General features: G+C 45.7%; 1 protein-coding gene across 1 annotated transcript in view; it reads left to right on the top strand.

Annotated features, from left to right (window-relative positions):
* The window catches only part of LOC115140056 (probable E3 ubiquitin-protein ligase HECTD4), a 76,243-nt gene extending 62,563 nt beyond the window's left edge, over nt 1-13,680 (top strand). Inside the window, 20 exon segments of the mRNA XM_029678100.2 lie at nt 343-548; nt 662-792; nt 926-1,131; nt 1,271-1,450; nt 1,654-3,050; nt 3,174-3,381; nt 3,476-3,699; nt 3,906-4,051; nt 4,455-4,558; nt 4,753-4,876; nt 5,444-5,634; nt 5,818-5,964; nt 6,174-6,293; nt 6,384-6,539; nt 6,645-6,748; nt 7,326-7,547; nt 7,904-8,070; nt 8,287-8,482; nt 10,539-10,761; nt 11,775-13,680. Coding sequence (XP_029533960.2) covers nt 343-548; nt 662-792; nt 926-1,131; nt 1,271-1,450; nt 1,654-3,050; nt 3,174-3,381; nt 3,476-3,699; nt 3,906-4,051; nt 4,455-4,558; nt 4,753-4,876; nt 5,444-5,634; nt 5,818-5,964; nt 6,174-6,293; nt 6,384-6,539; nt 6,645-6,748; nt 7,326-7,547; nt 7,904-8,070; nt 8,287-8,482; nt 10,539-10,761; nt 11,775-11,911 — 4,589 coding nt within the window. The 3' untranslated portion in view covers nt 11,912-13,680.
* Nucleotides 13,681-20,500: the final 6,820 nt, after the last annotated feature.

Here is a 20,500-nt window from a genome sequence, read left to right as displayed (position 1 = left end):
GTCTCTAACATTTAGATTCCAAAATTCCAAACAGTCCCTTTACAAGTCAGAATGTTGAATATATACCTGTTGTCCACTGATTTTGTCCTGCTGCCGGTGGAAATTTATGACAAAATATCCACAGGAAATATTATTGAACCGACTTCAAAACGCAGGTCTCTGTGTGTGGCTATCACGATTTGTTGTCACCTAAGGCATGTGACATTCTGGCTTGTAAGAAATCTTTCAACATTTTTGCAGTGCTTTATTTCAGACTGTGTTACCCGAGCTGGTATCACAGACTGATTTATTAGGCAACCTTTCCATGATCTTTGTGCTGAGTGTTCTCTGTTTGTCCTGCAGATGGCACCATCAGCTCCAGCTCCATCCTGGTGGCCCAGTCTCTACTCCACAATCTGCAGGGCCAGAGCTGTTCTCCCACAGAACTGTTTTACCAGGGAAACGCACAGCCCATCCGGGAGTGGCTCACCGTGGCCATCACCCGCGCCCTGCACCAGGGGGAGGAGAGCCTGCTGGAGCTCACCAAGCAGATCTGTTGCTTCCTACAGGTCTGCACAGGGTTAACTAATGACCTGAGTCTGTCTGAATGTATATTTCCCCAGGGATGGAGATCTTTTGTTTTAATATGGTTCATCTTTATTTCCCTTGTTCCATTATGTAGAATGCACCAGAGCAGTTCACTTCAGAGGACTTCCCAGTATCAGAGTCAAAGGTCAGCATGGATGTCAACTTCCCGGGTGCTGCCTTCGTGATCGTCTCCTGCAAAGAGAGCCAACTAGGCTGCCGCAAAGAGTGAGCTAATTTAACATACTTTTTTGTTTCCAATTACCTTTATCTAAGTTTAACCCATGACCCTTGACCATCCTAGATGTCTTACAGTGCCCCCATTTTCTGCCTCTCTCACGTTTCCTCTCTTCCCCACTAGCTCCTCCCTGTACAAAGCCCCATGGGCGCGGGTTATGGTTTATGGCCTTGGTCACAAGGTGCGCAGGAACGGCCAGCTCAACCTGATGGAGGCGGTGTGCTACCCTCTGGATGCTTCACCCTCCAACACAGGCCTCACCCCCCCTCCCACTACCAACCAGTTCCCCACTGTCATCATCCCCACCGACAAAGTGCACATCAAACTGGGTGAGTGCTTGATCTCCCCTAGTCCTGGCTTACAGTAATAACTCTTTTCAGCGTATATATGTTAATTATGTTTCTCTCTGTTTCAAATTATTAACATGTATTGATAATAGCTTGGTTTGTTTCATTGTCTCTCTCTCAGGGGTGTCGCCCCCTCCTGGCGTGGTGCTGGTGCTGCACTCCCTGCCACTGGAGTTTCCCCTGGCTATGGCATTTGCTGAGCAGCTGCTGACGTGGAAGCTAGGGGAGAATAATGAGCACTCTGAGGAGGAGCTGGACACTGTGCCCTCGTCTGTGCTGCTGCAGGTGGTGGAGCTGCTGGGTAGGTGCTACACTTTCGTAAAATCTTTGAAATGTCTGCCTCCATGGCGATCCATGAGGTGTCCAACGTCTACATCTTTTACATAACCTTCAGTCACTCGTTGTATGGGACTAATATCGCATCCTGTTTTGTGCTGACAACAAGTTGGTCACTATTTTCTAAGAGTTTCTGTTCCCTCTCTCTTCCTGTCTGTGACGTTCTAGGTGGGCTGTTATGGACCACAGATCTGGCCCCCTGCGTCAAAGAACTCTCCTTCCATCTGCTGGCTGAGCTCTTCCGTAAGATCCACCACCTGGAGCAGCGGAAAAGCCCTGCAGGCCTGTCCAGCTCCATCGCTCTGTTGCTTAACCCCTGCCTGGCCGTGCTCATGGCCCTGCAGACAGAGCTCCGCAAGCTGTATGACCAGGAGACCCAGGGCTGGGTGACTGCAGGGGCCGGAGCAGGGGGCTCCTCCTCTGGTGGCGGTGGCCTGGCCCTGGGGACTGAGCAGAGCAGATTCTCCACCTACTTCCACGCCCTGATGGAGGTGTGCCTGGCTATAGCTGAGGTCACCGTCCCCCTCAACATGGGGTGCTCAGGAGTGGGAGCCCTGTCCTCCACCAGTGCCCCTAATCTCAGCGACTCCTCTTCATCCTCCTCCTCCTCCCCAGGCCAGACCCCCCAGAGCCCCAGCCTGCTCTCCAAGCGTAAGAAGGTGAAGATGAAGAGGGAGCGTGCGGCAGCAGCAGTGGCCGCAGTGGCCTCAGGGAAGAGGGGTTCTGCTGGAGGGGCTCGTCTGTCAGAGAGCGACAGCGCCCTGCTCAACATGGCCGGTAGTAAACCTGAGGACATGCTGTGGTTCCACCGTGGCCTCACCCTGCTCATGATCCTCCGTCACCTTGCCAACAAGGATCCCCAGGGGCTGAGTGTAACAAGTGATGCTGTGACGGACGCCTGCCAGGCCCTGGTGGGACCTACCGCTCACAGCCGTCTGCTGGTGCTCTCTGGCATCCCCACCCACCTGGAGGAGGCTGTGGTGCGCAGCGCCATCCGCAGAGCCTGCCATGCCCACGGGGGTCTCTTCAAGGACGAGATCTTCATCCCTCTGCAGGAGGAAGAACCTAAGAAGCCCAAGGCAGGAGCCGGAGTGTCCACCCCCCTGGACGGCAAAACAGCCCCCGAGCCTGGGCGCCCCTTCCCCAGCAACGAGAGCCCAGACAGCTCCAGCTGCTTGACTCCAGCCATGAGTGTCTCGGCCTCAGCCTCCACCAGCCAGACCTCCATCTGCAGCTCCTCTCAGGGGGGCGTGTCCCGCACCGCCAGTGAGCTCTCTGTGGACCAGGAGCTGCTGGCTGCCCCACCTCTCACCCCTGTGGCTGCAGCCTCGACCGTACCCTCCCCACAGCAAGTGCCCCTGGATCCCCACACGGTGTCCAGCCAGGAGAGCCTGGATATCTCCCTGTGCAGCACGGGGAGCCTGGGCAGTCTTGGCAGCCTGGGGGAACCTCTGGACAACGCAGAAACAGCCTCTGTGTCAGACGGGGGCTCCATGTACACTGTAACTTCTCTGGACAGCAACTCCATCTTGGCCCGGCCCATCAAGGGCTATGCTGTCATAGAGGTGGGTCACAAGTGCATTTTACAAAGAACTTGATATATTGATATTGTTGATTTATATATATGTTTTGCTTTGATGGAGACAGACTTGCATGTCCTTCATCTGTTTTGCACATCATGAATGTAGGTTCGCGCCCGAGCCAAAGTGGAAAAGATCCGCGCTAGTCTCTTCAACAGCAGCGACTTGATTGGCTTATCCAGCCTGGAGGGTGAGGAGGAGCTGATGGAACTGACCAATGAGGAGATCCTCACAGCCTCCAGCGTCAACCCAAGCCTGTTTGACACACAGGGTAGCTCCGCCCTTGAGGACTACTTCCTGAACAAGTCTCTCAGAGGTAAGTAGTTTATGGCTCAATCACCTGTACTCTATCAATACAGATAAAAGTCCTACATCTGGAGGGGTCTTAATCTTTTCTCCTATGTTCCCAGGGGACAAGTTGGTTCCAAGTGCACGAGACGTGCTGATGGACATCTTCAAGAGTTGTGTACACTCAGAGCAGATGCTCAGCCTCACACCAGCCAAGCCTGTCAAAGTGTCAGACATCTACTTGAGCAAGGAGCAGATCAACTCCCAGACTACTGGAAACCTCCTCCACGTCTTCTTCACTAATGTACGGCCGCCTAAGAAGGTGCTGGAGGACCAACTGACGCAGGTTGGTACACCCCCCCCACCATGAGTGTTTGAAGACAACAAAATAGATATATACTTAATTGACCCTGCCTCATCCACATGATTTTACACACACACACACACACACACACACACACACACACACACACACACACACACACACACACACACACTCATCTATATGCATCTGCAGCCATGTTTGTCTGAGCAGGGTTATATGTTCCACAGATTCTGCGTAAATATGGCACCCCCAAGCCCAACAAGAACAAATACAGCAAGGCGGGTAAGGAACAGCATGCAGTCAAGGTGGTGAGCACCAAGAGACCCATCACCAAACCACCCAGCAAGGAGAAGTCTGTGCTCAATAGCGTCAGGTGAGTTTTGTTCTTCACCACACACACAATGCCACCCTGAACACCATTTTCTGAAATAGTTTCCACTCCCACCTGTAATTATGGAAAGTAGTGGGTTTCAAAATTACACTCCCCCTAAGAGCCTTCTCTTATGCTTCCCACGCTGAAATGTGTTACTTAAATAGCGAGTCTTACGAATTCAATTCTCATGTTAAGAAACAAAAAAAATAGCAATAAAAACTGTTCTCTGTGGATTCTTTATCCACTTACAGAAGGAAAATGGAGAGTGATTAAATGTTGCTTAATCATCAAATCAAGCCTCGTTCAGTATACTGTTATTTCAGCCATAACTTTCGTCAGTACTCATTTGGACAGACATTTTCCATTGGCCCCTGTTCCTGACCTTTTTCCATGTCTCTGTCAGGACTGCACTGAGTGAGAAGAAGACTGTACTGAAGCCCAAGTCCCCTGAGAAATCCAGGCCTGATGAGAAGGACACAGAGAAATCTCCTGCCAAGAAGCCTGAAGGTACTGACCACTCTGTACCCTCTCATGTTACCCATCTGTCTAACCAATATCTCTCTGGAGCTGAGGAACAGTTCCCTCCAGTTAGAATGTAGATGACTAGATGGAAACTGAGAGCATAAAGTCCATGCATCTGTGAGTCTGGCTGTTAATGTATTTCTACATGTATTGTCTCCTCCCTCACCCCTCTCACGTAGTCCCAGAGGAGAAGTACTTGACTCTGGAGGGCTTCCATAAGTTTGCTGTGGACCGGGCCAAGCAGGATATCCGTAGCGTGTGGAGGGCCATTCTGGCCTGCGGTTACGACCTTCACTTTGAAAGGTGAGCCTGGCGACCCGCCCCCCTCCAGGCCCTGCAGTCAGCCTTCACATTCCGAGTGTGGAAAGGAACACACATGACTGGAACATGTTGTAAACAGTTGGAGCATGGAACACACTGTGATTGTTACGTCAACACACATCACACATTTACACATGATGTACTCTAAGAAATGATGTCACGTGTAATCATCTGAATCACACACTATACTGCACTATACAGTACATGTAATCTCTGTAATTAGAGAAAGCCAGCTGGTGCCAGATTAAGCCATATTATACACAGATGTAGGATCTTGATTTGAGCCAGGAAATGTGGATTATAATTCATTTACATTTTTGTAAGGGTTGATACATTTTTCGTTAGGGCAAATCAAGTCTGACATTTTAAAGTGGAAATTACAAACTTCAGAAGCCTTTTAAACATCAAATATACTACACGTTTTCCTGCTGTGCAGGAAATCTCAGCAACAATAGTGATCAAATTAAGATCCTACATCTGCATTAAGAGGATCTGTTCATATGTAGTGGTTATCCACTCTGTTGTATTCCCTCTCCTCTGCTTTTCCAGATGTACCTGTATAGACACGCGGCATGCCCAAAAGGCCTGTAGGAGGTGGAGCCTGGAGATGGACGTAGCGTTGGTTCAGTACATCAACAGGCTGTGTGGTCACCTGGCCATCACACCTGCCAGGCTGCACCCCCATGAGGCCTACCTGGAGCCCAGTGACGTCGCTGACCCACGCCTGGCCTGTCTTCTTAGTATGTGACCTTCTCACTGACATACCACGTCATTAGTTTACATACACAGTCTATTATTACACGTGTTTGTGTGGTATTGGACATCAGTAATCATGTGTGTAAGCACGTGTTAGTGAGTGGGTGGGAATGTGTATTTGCGTATATGTGTTGCTGTGTTCACATTTCCCCTGTGTGTGTGTGTAGATGTGCCTGTGGAGAGCCTGCGTCTGCGCTTTGCTCTCCTGCAGTCTCTCAACAACACCCTGGAGAGTTTCTTCCTGCCCCTGGTGGAGCTGAGACAAACACACACCTACCAGAACAGCATCGCAGCACTGCTCTCTGGGGCCAAAGGTGACACACACACAAAAATAACATATCAGAACTGCTCTGTCAGGTCAATGGCACACAGCAACAGTGTGCTGTATGGATCATTAAGGAGTGGTGTTGTGTCAGGGAATTGGCTGGTTGTTAAATCGTTTAAGCTGTAGGTGGGGCATATGAATAGTATTAAAACAGTCTTGCTGACCTACTCATTCTACCTCCACCCTATCTCTATGCAGGCCTGGTGTTCTATGATAACAAAGTGATAGTGATGAACCAGGTGTTGAACGCCACAGTGCAGCGGACTGCAGACCACGCTGCCCCCGAGATCATACTGGACCCTCTGGAGATTGTTGGAGGTGAGCTCACAGGACAAGCCCAGAACCCTGTTTTACCTTCATTCACATGATGCCCTCTACGTTGAGTGTTGATGGTGTGTGTTCCTCCAGGAGAGATCCGTTCCTCAGAGAACACCTACTTCTGCCAGGCGGCACGCCAGCTAGCCTGTGTGCCCTCGTCCCAGCTGTGTGTGAAGCTGGCCAGCGGAGGAGACCCCACCTATGCCTTCAACATCCGCTTCACTGGAGAGGAGGTCCACGGCACCAGTTAGTATCAACCTTCTTCTCCCACATTTGTCCTATAGGAATAAACTCTGTTTAATAAGACTGAAACACTGTCTAAGTTGATCCCTGACTTCTGTGACTCCCCAGGTGGCTCCTTTCGTCACTTCCTGTGGCAGGTGTGTAAGGAACTCCAGAGCTCCGCCCTCTCCCTGCTGCTCCCCTGCCCCAGTGCAGCAGCCAACCGCAACAAGGTACAGTGACCCCCCAACCCCCATCTGCCTTCACCGCAACAAGGTACAGTGACCCCCCCCACCCCCATCTGCCTTCCCTGGTTGCAGCACCATTTTAACACCAGGAACGATGATAATGTCTCAATAGTTAGTGCACATATGTATTAATCCTACTCCCCACAGTATATACTTAAGCAGTAAGGCCCGAGGAGGTGTGGTATATGGCCAATATACCACAGCTAAGGGCTGTTCTTAGGCACGACGCATCGCCGGAATGGATACAGCCCTTAGCCGTGGTATATTGGCCATATATCACAAACCCCTGAGGTGCCTTATTGCTATTATAAACTGGTTAGCAATGTAATTAGAGCAAGTAAAAATAAATGTTTTGTCATACTCATGGTATAGGGTCTGATATACCATGGCTGTCAGCCAATCAGCATTCAGGGCTCGAACCACCCAGTTTATAATAGGAGTGTAAACCGTGTCTGGATTGCAAACCAGTTGGGCACTACATGGCCAGTGATCACTGTATTACTGATAGGCTAGAAGAGTCTCTAACTTGATTGTGGTGCTTCTGTGCTGTTTTGTTCCAAAGGGGAAGTATATTCTGACGCCCTGTCCGATCAGCTATGCGGAGGAGCAGCTGCTGCAGTTCTTTGGCCAGTTGTTGGGCATTGCCATCCGGGCAGATGTGCCCCTGCCCCTGGACCTGCTGGGCTCCTTCTGGAAGAGCCTGGTGGGTGAGCCTCTGGACCCAGAGCAGGACCTGCAGGAGGCCGACCTGCTCACATACAACTACGTCAAGAAGTTTGAGGGTGTAAGAGACAGTCATTTAGACATGCATATTGGTCATGTTTCTGGAGAAGTTGCGGTGATTTTGATAATGGAAGGAGGAACTGACTTACTCCCTGACTCCCTGGAAGTTTTGAAAGCTCTGACCAGAAACGAACTCATCAAAAAACTGGTGATGCTGTATGCAGATGTTCCATGGTTCGGCCAATAGCTAGCTTATTGACCAGTCCCTTTCTACTGTAAACTCCATACAGTCACTACTGACTTCTGCTTTCTACAGTTCAAACCCAGACTGTAGTTTCACCATACCACTTCCCACCCTTGTTCCCAAAGAACAGTGTTCCATTGACCTCTACCTGACCCTTTCCCTCTGCAACCCAGGTGAGTGACGAGGACGATCTGGAGGCCCTGTGTGCAGAGATCTCGACCCAGCACCACTCAGGAGAGAGTCCTGACTCCCCCAGCCAGCCCTGCTGCACCTTCACCTACATCACTATGACTGGAGAGGAGGTGGACCTGTGCCAGGGGGGGCACAACCTTGGTGTCAGGTACAGTGACATTCTGTCTCTATGGCCCAGGGACTTGTTTAGTTCGTATGGGTCTTTGTTGATGTTCTCTAATGCGATTCCCTTTAGCTGTCAGTTTTTCTCTCCAAATAATTTTGTCCTTTCAGCACAGTAATTTCTGACTTTCACAGAATGTGCTATCTCTGTTTAACCCCTCTATCCCTCTACACTGTCTGTCCTGTGTGTGTGTGTTTGTAGCTGGCAGAATAAGGATGTGTATGCGCGAGCAGTGCGGGGCCTGCGCCTGAGGGAGCTGCAGAATGTGGAGTGTATGACAGCGGTGCGTGCAGGCCTGGGCTCCATCATTCCCCTGCAGCTCCTCACCATGCTCAGCCCCCTGGAGGTGGAGCTACGAACCTGTGGCCTGCCCTACATCAACCTGGATTTTCTCAAGGTAGCTAACCTAACGTAGCAGGTGTAAAAACGCCTTAGCGGAGTCCCCACATCCGTTTTTCAGGGGAAACGGAAGTTAGATTGAAAATACTGTATCCCTGAAAACCGAAAATATCCGCTTTCTTCCAACCCCGCAGAGAGTGCGAGGTAGCTAATACATATACCATACCCTCCCTGCCACCTCACGCTTACTGTACACATCCCCTTCTGAAACCCTAGGACACTCACACCTACTGTACACATCCCCTTCTGAAACCCTAGGACACTCACACCTACCATACACATCCCCTTCTGAAACCCTAGGACTCTCACACCTACTGTACACATCCCGTTCTGAAACCCTAGGACTCTCACACCTACTGTACACATCCCCTTCTGAAACCCTAGGACACTCTCACCTACTGTACACATCCCCTTCTGAAACACTAGGACACTCACACCTACTGTACACATCCCCTTCCAAAACCCTAGGACACTCTCACCTACTGTACACATCCCCTTCTGAAACCCTAGGACACTCTCACCTACTATACACATCCCCTTCTGAAACCCTAGGACACTCACACCTACTGTACACAATCCCTTCTGAAACCCTAGGACTCTCACACCTACTGTACACATCCCCTTCTGAAACTCTAGGACACTCACACCTACTGTACACATCCCCTTCTGAAACCCTAGGACACTCACACCTACTGTACACATCCCCTTCTGAAACCCTAGGACACTCACACCTACTGTACACATCCCCTTCTGAAACCCTAGGACACTCACACCTACTATACACATCCCCTTCCGAAACCCTAGGACACTCACACCTACTGTACACATCCCCTTCTGAAACACTAGTACACTCACACCTACTGTACACATCCCCATCTGAAACCCTAGGACTCTCACACCTACTGTACACATCCCCTTCTGAAACACTAGTACACTCACACCTACTCTACACATCCCCTTCTGAAACCCTAGGACACTCACACCTACTGTACACATCCCCTTCTGAAACACTAGTACACTCACACCTACTCTACACATCCCCTTCTGAAACACTAGTACATCCCCTTCTCACACCTACTCTACACATCCCCTTCTGAAACCCTAGGACTCTCACACCTACTGTACACATCCCCTTCTGAAACACTAGTACACTCACACCTACTCTACACATCCCCTTCTGAAACCCTAGGACTCTCACACCTACTGTACACATCCCCTTCTGAAACACTAGTACACTCACACCTACTCTACACATCCCCTTCTGAAACCCTAGGACACTCACACCTACTGTACACATCCCCTTCTGAAACACTAGTACACTCACACCTACTCTACACATCCCCTTCTGAAACACTAGTACACTCACACCTACTCTACACATCCCCTTCTGAAACCCTAGGACACTCACACCTACTGTACACATCCCCTTCTGAAACACTAGTACACTCACACCTACTCTACACACATCCCCTTCTGAAACACTAGTACACTCACACCTACTCTATCCCTTCTGAAACATCCCCTTCTGAAACCCTAGGACTCTCACACCTACCATACACATCCCCTTCTGAAACACTAGTACACTCACACCTACTCTACACATCCCCTTCTGAAACCCTAGGACTCTCACACCTACCATACACATCCCCTTCTGAAACACTAGTACACTCACACCTACCATACACATCCCCTTCTGAAACCCTAGGACTCTCACACCTACCATACACATCCCCTTCTGAAACACTAGTACACTCACACCTACCATACACATCCCCTTCTGAAACCCTAGGACTCTCACACCTACCATACACATCCCCTTCTGAAACACTAGTACACTCACACCTACTCTACACATCCCCTTCTGAAACCCTACGACACACACACCTTCAATCATCACTCCACCATCCTCATCCACCACTAAGAAGTAAGAGTTATTGTATAGAGTAATGAGAAGATAATATTTTTGGTGGGCAGTAATAGTGAATGTCTTTGCCTTGAAGAGTCCCATAATTGTCCCTGTTTTGCATGAACCCCTGTTACCTCTCTCTCTGTAGGCCCACACCATGTATCAGGTGGGTCTGATGGAGACCGACCAGCACATTGAGTTCTTCTGGATGGCGCTGGAGGCTTTCACTCAGGAGGAGCTCTGCAAGTTCATCAAGTTTTCCTGCAACCAGGAGCGCGTCCCCTTCACCTGCCCCTGTAAGGACGGGGGCCCGGACACCGCCCACGTACCTCCCTACCCCATGAAGATCGCCCCTCCGGACGGGGGAGCAGGTAAGTGCCTGGAAAAGTCAGTGGTGTGTGTCATAGGATATTGTAGTGGGACAACAGACACACGAGTCAAAGCCACACGGGTTACTAAGTGCTTGATGTCCTCTGTGCTGTTTGTGCACAAACTCTTGGGAGGATTGTGTTTATCGTCCTTATTAGCTCACACTGTCTTAACTTGGACGGACTTTGAAACAATGATTTTCTATTTTCACCCTTCCTGGATGTATTGTGTTAATTAGTAGGGGATGTTCTATGGGGAGAAGATGCAGAGCTGTTATCTTAAAACTGATCACCTCAGACCTTATGATCAAACTCCAAAGAATATTTAGAGTAGACCAAAGTGTCAAAGCTGCTCAAAGGACTTTTTACCCCAACTTTTTATATTTTAGATAGCAACAAAAAAATGTAACCAATGTCAGACTCCAACCACAACAGTATGAACAGTAAAACTAGATTGATGAGTACAGTAGCTTCCATAGATTAGAGGTTAGGGTCCCTAAACGAGACAGCCTGCTTCTGTTCCAGGCAATAACAATCATACTATAGGCCATTATTGACATGGAGAACATGGAATTGATGGAAAATGACTTTCCAGACTGCACATAATACTCTCAGCAGAACAGAATTTGAACATAGTAGAAGTGCAGTGGCTCTTTCTGCAGATGTTTAATGTTTTAAAGGTTATATTATACATGTAACATTTCCACCTGCAATTAGTGCCAAATGTCAATTACATCCTAGTAGTAGCAGAGGAATAGAAACAAGAGTGAAACATATCAATGTTTTACCGTGACTAGCCGATCCGGCTGTTGTATGTACCACTTCACGAGTTCACAATAGCAAAAACATAAGCAATACAAAACTTCTTCACATCTTTGCAACTGATATTTTTTTTTCATTAAGATAAAGTAAGAAGCCAGTGTCCTACAAAAAAACCTCAAATGTAAATATTACATTTAATGTTTTAAGATGATTTTTCTTCATCCAGTATGTTTACCTATTTGTGTGTTTGCCAGGTTCGCCAGACTCTCGCTACATCCGGGTGGAGACCTGTATGTTTATGGTGAAGCTGCCCCAGTACAGCTCCCTGGATGTGATGCTGGAGAAGCTGCGCTACTCCATCCACTACCGTGAGGACCCTCTCAGCGGCTAAAGGGACCTGATGGAAGGAGTACACCACCTCTATATAAATGCAGCTTGAACACCAACCCTACTATTTATTACCCATACAGTCCCACCCTCTCAACCCCTCTCCTGCCCAACTTGACTTCCACCCTCTCCTGGAGCTACCCACAGAACAGAAGGCCAACCTGCTTTCCAAGAAGACACTGAAGCTTTTCTTTTTTCTACTTGTTTTATGTTTGGCTTTGCTTAATTTCAAAAACATTCTAATCAGGTTGAGCATTTCAGGAGTGTGTTTCTCCCCATCCCTCTTTCAGAGGACTTGGTCTTCTAAGCTTAGTTCTTACTGCTCCCCTCCCACCCTTCCAGAGGGTACTCTTTCTAAGGCATGCCTTTACCACAAGCACCTCCTTCTCAAGAAGGGGAGAGGGAGTCTCTGTGTGAAAAGGAAACTCCAAATATTCCTCTGGAATCAAGGCTTGTGTATTGTTTGATGTTTGACATAGAAAAGGAAACTCTGTTTTTTTTTACCAGGTCAGCTCTCTGCAGTCAAAACGTTGACAAGCACTCTGTATGGCATTATATAGTTACTGCCTGTAAAGATAGACTGCTAAAAGACTAAACTAACTATCAGCCTATATATACAGTGAATATGGTTTATTTAAGTCTATAAAGAGGGTATGTATATAAGTCTTGTAAGAAGTCATATTAATCTATTACGTGAGGTTGCAGTTTTGAGTTTTGAAACTATCCTAGTAGCCGTGGCAGCAGGGTAAGGTCAGGTACACTGAAGTTGGACTAACAGACTAAAGCTCTACCTGGTTGTCAAGTCTGGCTTTCTGGGTTGCCAGGTCTGCTATACTTGCATTTCAGGTTACGAAACTTGTGTTGCTTTGTGAAATTTGAGGGAGATGTTGTTATTCCGAGCTGCCCTCCCACACTGCTTGTGTGCTACTGAATGTGCGCCGAATCGCCCCGCCAAACACACACAATCCACTCACCAGGGAGGTCTATCATTTTTATATATTTCCTGTGACGAATGAGCAGTGGTTCTGCTGCTTTTTTGTTTGACCCATAACCAAAATGTTTTAGCTGTGTAAGGACTTCACAGAAGAAAACATGTAAATAGACTTCTACATTATATTTGATGCTTCACTTCAACAATTATTTTTTTGTTTTGTTTTGTTCTGCGCTATTCTTCCAGGGAAAAAATATGATTATAAAAATGATATATCTAGGATATTCTTTATTGGATATCCAGTTTGTTGGGGTTTTATTTTTTACCAATTTTGAAATGACTAGTTATATGTCACCTTAATGTCTTGGAACTCAGATGGATTCTACCGCTCATTCTCTTCTACTCAATGGTGAAACATGTTTTCTTGTGTGAGTTAAACAGCTATTTGACTTAGATGGGACTTGAAGAACACAATGAAAGCTACCACAAAATATTTGAGATGGATGTTTGGATTGCTTGCCAAATGAGTTTGGTTTTGTTCTTTTAAAGGGTAAATCGCTGCTAACAAGGACACTCTTTCTGTTCTTACCTCCTTTTGGAGGATTTGAATAGACCATTAAAATGGACATATTCATACAAAGGGGTGTTGCGGTAAGAAAATGTGTGCTGTACATTTACTTGATATTTATTACAATTATTTATGTTTGCATTAACTTAACTTTTACTGTCTTACCTCTGCACATCAGAAACATAACACAGATCTCTAAAATGGATTATAGAGGGGTAAAGAATAAGATGGCGTTTGAGATTTCTGTGTCACAATAAAACATTTCTAGATGTAAGCGTCTTGTTGTTCACTTATTTCTCTTGTGTTAGTGTCAGGAGACACACTCAGGAAAAACATACGGACTGCCCTATGCGCCCAAGGAGGCTAAGCGGAAGGATTAAGTCACATCAATATTTGATATTTTTTTCTGTTTGAGGGTCAATAGCACAAAACAGTGCCCTTTGGACCATGCAATATTTTACATTTTATTTCAGAATTGGTTTTCCTTTAATGTTTTACTTTAAAAAGGAAATATTATACTTGTAGAAAAGCATGTTGGCCAAGCTCCAGCACTTAGAGTTAGACAATTATGAACACATTTTCAGTGAATCAGCCATATTATGTCCACCCTGTTACGGACATGCACTTAACGGTCTTTAATTACTTTCATTGGACTATTTTAATCATATTTACATTTTCATAAAGCTTTTGTGTCCCCTTGTCAACCCTGTCCATTTGTTCAGGTCAAATTATAAAGAAATAACAGATTTTGTATACAATGTGTGGTTTTATACAGAACATCATCTAATTTGCACCTTATCTTTCTAAATTGAGACCGGTATTAATTATATTTTATCCAAGTTTACAATTGTGTGGTGTTGGCCGTGTCTTACTCTAAAATACATGACACAAATTCTTGATATTTGACAATGAAACTGAATTAATTTGAATAAGATGCCAAGGTAACAGGGTGGACAGCTATAACGGGACAGAACATGAATTAAACCCTGAATAGACATCTACATAGTAATACATGTAGTAACAACACTGGAACTGCTATTTAGTTACATATTCATTGTGAAAAACAACTCAAAAATACATTGGCGGTACAAAATCATTGGAATTAGCATTAAAACACATTCCTGTCCCTCTCTTCTCTCCCTCTCTCTCGCTCCCCCTCTTTCCATATCTCCTCCCTTTCACCCCAAATGCTCTTCCACATACTTACATTTACATTTACATTTAAGTCATTTAGCAGACGCTCTTATCCAGAGCGACTTACAAATTGGTGCATTCACCTTATGACCTCCAGTGGAACAGTAGTGCATCTAAATCTTTTCAGGGGGAGGGGGGGTGAGAGGGATTACTTTATCCTATCCTAGGTATTCCTTAAAGAGGTGGGGTTTCAGGTGTCTCCGGAAGGTGGTGATTGACTCCGCTGTCCTGGCGTCGTGAGGGAGTTTGTTCCACCATTGGGGGGCCAGAGCAGCGAACAGTTTTGACTGGGCTGAGCGGGAACTGTACTTCCTCAGTGGTAGGGAGGCGAGCAGGCCAGAGGTGGATGAACGCAGTGCCCTTGTTTGGGTGTAGGGCCTGATCAGAGCCTGGAGGTACTGAGGTGCCGTTCCCCTCACAGCTCCGTAGGCAAGCACCATGGTCTTGTAGCGGATGCAAGCTTCAACTGGAAGCCAGTGGAGGGAGCGGAGGAGCGGGGTGACGTGAGAGAACTTGGGAAGGTTCCAGGTGGATTTTTCCATCTGCACAGAGCATCTATTAACAGCCTGTGGCTCTGGCATCAGACAAATGATCTGTCCATCTGAGTACCAACAAATATCTTCCTTTGGACTTGATGCAATTTCACCATAATGTTCTGTTCCTCTACATCCATGATGATGCCAGGGTATCGTTCACGGTCATAATTGACAACACACCACTCCTCTACGTGATTAAGTTCAATTGTGCCAGGTCGCCATATGGTGTCATGCTTGTCATGAGATGCAGGGAGCTGGTTAGATGCTGCAGGGTCACACAGAGTTGCCTCTTTGAGCTGAAAACAAGTCCAACATGCCACTATCCTTCTTGCACAGACAAGTAATGTCCCCGTATGTTATCTGGCCTGGTGAGACACTGATAACCGGATTAATCTTCATCCTTCCTTTAATGGCATCTAAGACAGGCATCTGAGGTGAGAAGAGAAAGCATATTATAAGATATAACGAGTAACAAACACCTTATACATTTCAATACTCAACCAGCTACTGTACAAGAAAAATGTATGTATGTGTGTATGGGGAGGAAGGAGAGTTACCTCTGATCTTACCTCAACAACATGAATAACATCTCCACAGAGGAGTTGGGGCCCTTTAGGACAGTGTACAGGGCCTGTGCATCTGGAATATCCTTTCCATGGTGCACTGCTCTATCTGCAGATCTCTTGAGGGCCCCTCGACCCCCATCTGGTGCCCCCTTGCTGTGTCTGGCCTCAAAGAAATTCCATTTGACCTCTTGAAAGCCTTGTTTATGTGGTTCTGTGGCAAGTAGGTAGAAGTTTCCTTTTTGCTTGTATTGTGTAGCCGGCCCGTCACTAAAGAAATTAAGCTGAATGACTTCAGGGTACTTCTGCTTCAACATAGCAAGAACCGGATCAAGGTGGGCCCAAATGGCAGGTGGATCATGTCTCCGTGATGGTGAAATGGAGCAAAAAGCAATTGGTGGTTGGTTTGTAGCAGTGTGGAGCACTCCAGTGTGGAGAGTGGCTTGCTGATGAGATCCTCCAAAATTCACAGACTGGATCTCTTGACTGTATTTGCATGAATTTGTTTTTGCTGAAGTCAATGTGCAACAAGCATTCATTGTTCTTCAGACTCTCCCTAAGCTCCCTATAGGCCTGGTATTGCCACTTGATAGGGTTGGGTTGCCTAAACTTGGTGAGCCTATCTTGAAACTGACTGACCAGTTCAGTTTCTGTTATTGTGACCTCCCTCTTCACGGTTATCATGGAGCACATCTCTTCATCTTTTTGGATCGTCTCCATTGTGTCAGAGGAACTTCTACATTCCCAGTAGGTTTCAGAGTTGGATGAGTGGTGAGGAAGCAATCCTTACATTCACCACAAGCACATAGCTTCGATTTCGGGTCACACATACTTGAGTTGACCATGTCCTCAAGGTTTTTGGTGGACAAAAGCCCAAGGCTGTGAAGAGAATTTGCCATGAACTGTAAATTCTCATGGGTTTTGCAGTGACAAGTTTTGCGATCAGTGTCATTGGGTGTAACAACCCCAAATGTTCTGAGGCAGCAGAAGGAGGTATAGGACAACTGGCCAAGTTCCTCAGACAGGAATTTCCTGTGCAGATTTGTCATTGTGTCAGTCAAAAGCCTCTTCTGCATTTTGTTCTTTAGTCATGTGATGGTTTGTTTGCGGCCGGTCGTTATATGACTTACATCATCACGGAGAAAGAAATCCTTCACTTTCCTTTCGATTTCTGTTTCTGTTCTGCTTTCCTTCCTCGTCAAAAAAGAGCAAAGGTCCCCTTCCAACTTTGCTCTCTTATTTGAAAAGCCCACACCGTCTGGGCATACTTCTGAAGTGTATACTTCTTCAACATATTAACAGAGGTCACTTTCACAATGATTTGCTTGTTCTTCTGTTTCCTTGCATTTCTGTATTTTGTTTTGATATCTTTAATGAGAGATGTGTGAAAGAGAAGAGCCCTCTTGATACGTTATGTCACATTCTGAGGTCTCAGCAATGCTTTGACTGTTGAACGAGGCGATACAGATGCCTGTTCTCCCCTAATCCTTGCATTCCTCTTCCTGTACTTTTCCTTTGTTTCCGCTCCTTTGCCACTTCTGATTTTAAATGATCTATATCTCTTTAGTTTACCAACTAATACTCTTAAATGCCTTATCTTAAGCATATTCTAATCTTGAAGGCCCAGGCTGATTTTCAGGAGTTTAGGGGGGTGTTTGGGACTGCAGCAACGCACTCAGCTTGGCCCTGCCTCTGAGTATCCTTTTTGAATCTCTCCATTTCTTCCTTTCTGCACACTGCACTCTGTCTCTGAGTTCAGCTATTGCCTTCTTCTTCCCTGTCTCTTTATCTTTCCTCCAATTCTCCCTCTCTTTCTCTAGATACTCTCTCCTTCTTTCTGGGTCAGCATTACGTCGTTCTCTGTATTGTCGCTGCACTAAGAGGAGGTGCCATTCCTTCAGAAAGACCTGATTCAATTGATATTTATTTATTCTTAAAATACTACACATGCTATATATACTGTAATTGTGTAAATACAATGTATGAATAAAAACATGTTTTGCAACACATTACTGCAAGGTATCCATTTGTCCAACCTGTTGAGTGCATGTCCACCCTGTTACGTGTACATGGATAACAGGGTGGACAATAACAGGGAAGACATTTTGAGCTAAAGTTAGCAACTATGCTCCAAGTGATCGTGATGAAGCTACGATAATGGCTGCCACATGAAAAGTAATTTGCATTGTTTGACAAATATATTATGAAATTCGATTAACGTCTTTTGTATTTTTGCTTAACTGGGTGGACATGTTATGCTTTCCCACATCACTAACATATAATGATGAAAATGTAATTGTATAAACTCTAGATACTCACCAGATTCACCACAATTGTTTTCCCGCCAAGGAAGTGGCATAATATCCAGTTTGTAATGACATTGTAGAAAATATATATTTTCTTAGTGCCAGTAAGCACAATGTAACAGGGTGGACAACGATTTTGAGGACATACAGAAAATAGTCAATATTCTTAGAAAAAGTGCATCATTCAACATAAAAAGACTATACATAAGATAACATTTAATGAAGAAAATGTGTAAATATTTTTTTTAATGTATCGTTTTATTCCAATTATTCTCGTTGAAGTTGATTGAGCAGCACTTGGGACATTGAAAAATTGCCTCCTTCCAGTGAAATAAAATAGTCTAAAATGTACTTCTATGTCATTATGCTTCTATTATCATGAAGGCATACACACACAAGGATTCTTTTGAAATTTAATCCAGTGTATAATTTTTATATACAATTTTGAATGATTTATCTTGAGGACAAAAAATAACACTTTTAGTGATATTGACTGTTGAGTGTTTTTCCCCAGCCACATTCACTGGCATTTAATCATAGCGTAAATCCACTTCATTTGCCAGTCTTTGCTTAGATGTGTGTTTGGCATATGCTATTCTAGCAGATAAAATGTTGACGATTTTCTTCACACATCATTGCAGCGGCACGATCAGATGAAAGCGGCCTCGGGCAAGTCCAAAGGGGATGGGTATGTCTCTTCATAAACAACGAACTGTATCGGGCCATAAACAAACAAGAAACCAGCTCAACCAGAGGCAGCGTTTCTGGTGGGCAGAATTTAATGCGAGGAGATTTAAAACCATTCTACCTCAATTTTACCAACACATCTCCTGCGCTAAAAGATAGCAGGGGCGCTAAAAGATAGCAGGGGCGCTAAAAGATAGCAGGGGCGCTAAAAGGCGCGTTATAACTCTAGACCTCTTTAATTCTGCCCACAGAAAAGCATATAAGGCCCTCCCTCGTCCTCCCTTCAGCAAATCTGACCATGACGCAGTGTTTCTGGTGGACAGAATTTAACGCGGGGATATTTAAAACCATTCTACCTCAGCTGAAATAAATCATTCTCTCTGGGGACCCAATAAAACCTTTACTGAATGGGTGTTGAAAGATAAAGTTTGTTGTCTTGTGGTCCCACAGATTATTGTGAAAGGTTGGGTGCTCTGGTTCCTTACTTCCGTCCCTCTGTGTGTTTTATGTAAGGGCCCTAGTCCTAACTCAAACACGTGTTACATCACCCCAGTCTGCTATAAACCAGACCCTTTTTCAGAGCAACAAGTGCCGAGCCAGTTTTAGCTAGATCTGTGCCTCTCCTCAGTCACCTACCCCCATTCCACCATTGGTACGCTACACATTGTGACCTGTTGCATACTATATCAATCCCAGACTGCGTGCATCTTGGGCTGCATGTGAGGAACTCTGAGAATATTTTGTGCCCGGGACTCTTAAGGTGTTTTGGGTCATTTGACAGGGGGAAGGAAGCCTGTCTTCAGATGGTCTTTATGGAAACTACTGACCTGCAAACCGATATTTAATTTCAGAATCGGTTAATATTTGGTTAGGGTCAGTTTTAGATATTGGTCAGCAGTATCCTTATAGTCTCCCCTCTCACAATTGGCTGATCACCTCCGTTTTAAAAATCTTCCAGCCAATGAGGAAACAGAACTTGGTCACAGCCCTCAATGATCAGCCAATTGGATGAGGGAAGGGGGATACAAGTTTAAGACTTCCAGTGTGGACCCTCTGCAACAGCTCCTCACCTCAGGCAGGGACACAGATAAGATTAGAGAAACAACAAGGCCAAAGCATTTTCTCACTAAGTGTAACTATCTGTGTATTTCAATATCAATATTGTGGCAACGGTTTTTACCATTTATATTTGACAAATAGCCTATTCAATGGGCAGACTACACTGTTCTTAAAATTTGTCAGTGACCTCTAAAAGTGCCTTCCTTTATGTGCACCATCTTATCAAGGGCATCAAGGAAATTCTCCATTCAAACTTGTCATTTGTAAGGGTTTTATGACCCTGTAAATTGAGGGATCTTAGGGGACACCTGAACCAAATCCTGACTGATCAAGTTGAAGTCGGAAGTTTACATACAGTTAATTTTTCAACCACTCCACACATTTCTTGTTAAAAACTATAGTTTTGGCAAGTCGTTTTGGATATCTACTTTCTGCATGACACAAGTAATTTTTCCAACAATTGTTTATAGACAGACGATTTCACTTATAACTCACTGTATCAGAAGTTATTTTATTTGACCTATTATTTAACTAGGCAAGTCAGTTAAGAACAAATTCTTATTTTCAATGACGGCCTAGGAACAGTGGGTTAATTGCCTGTTCAGGGGCAGAACGACAGATTTGTACCTTGTCAGCTCTGGGATTTGAACTTGCAATCTTCGGTTACTAGTCCAAAGCTCTAACCACTAGGCTACCCTGCCGCCCCGACGCAAGTTTACATACATTAAGTTGACTGTGCCTTTAAGCAG

This window comes from Oncorhynchus nerka, linkage group LG13, assembly GCF_034236695.1.
Source record: "Oncorhynchus nerka isolate Pitt River linkage group LG13, Oner_Uvic_2.0, whole genome shotgun sequence".
In the NCBI taxonomy this organism is placed as follows: Eukaryota; Metazoa; Chordata; class Actinopteri; order Salmoniformes; family Salmonidae; genus Oncorhynchus; species Oncorhynchus nerka.
Note: the sequence above shows the minus strand (reverse complement) of the source record. Positions and strands in the feature narration are given on the sequence as shown.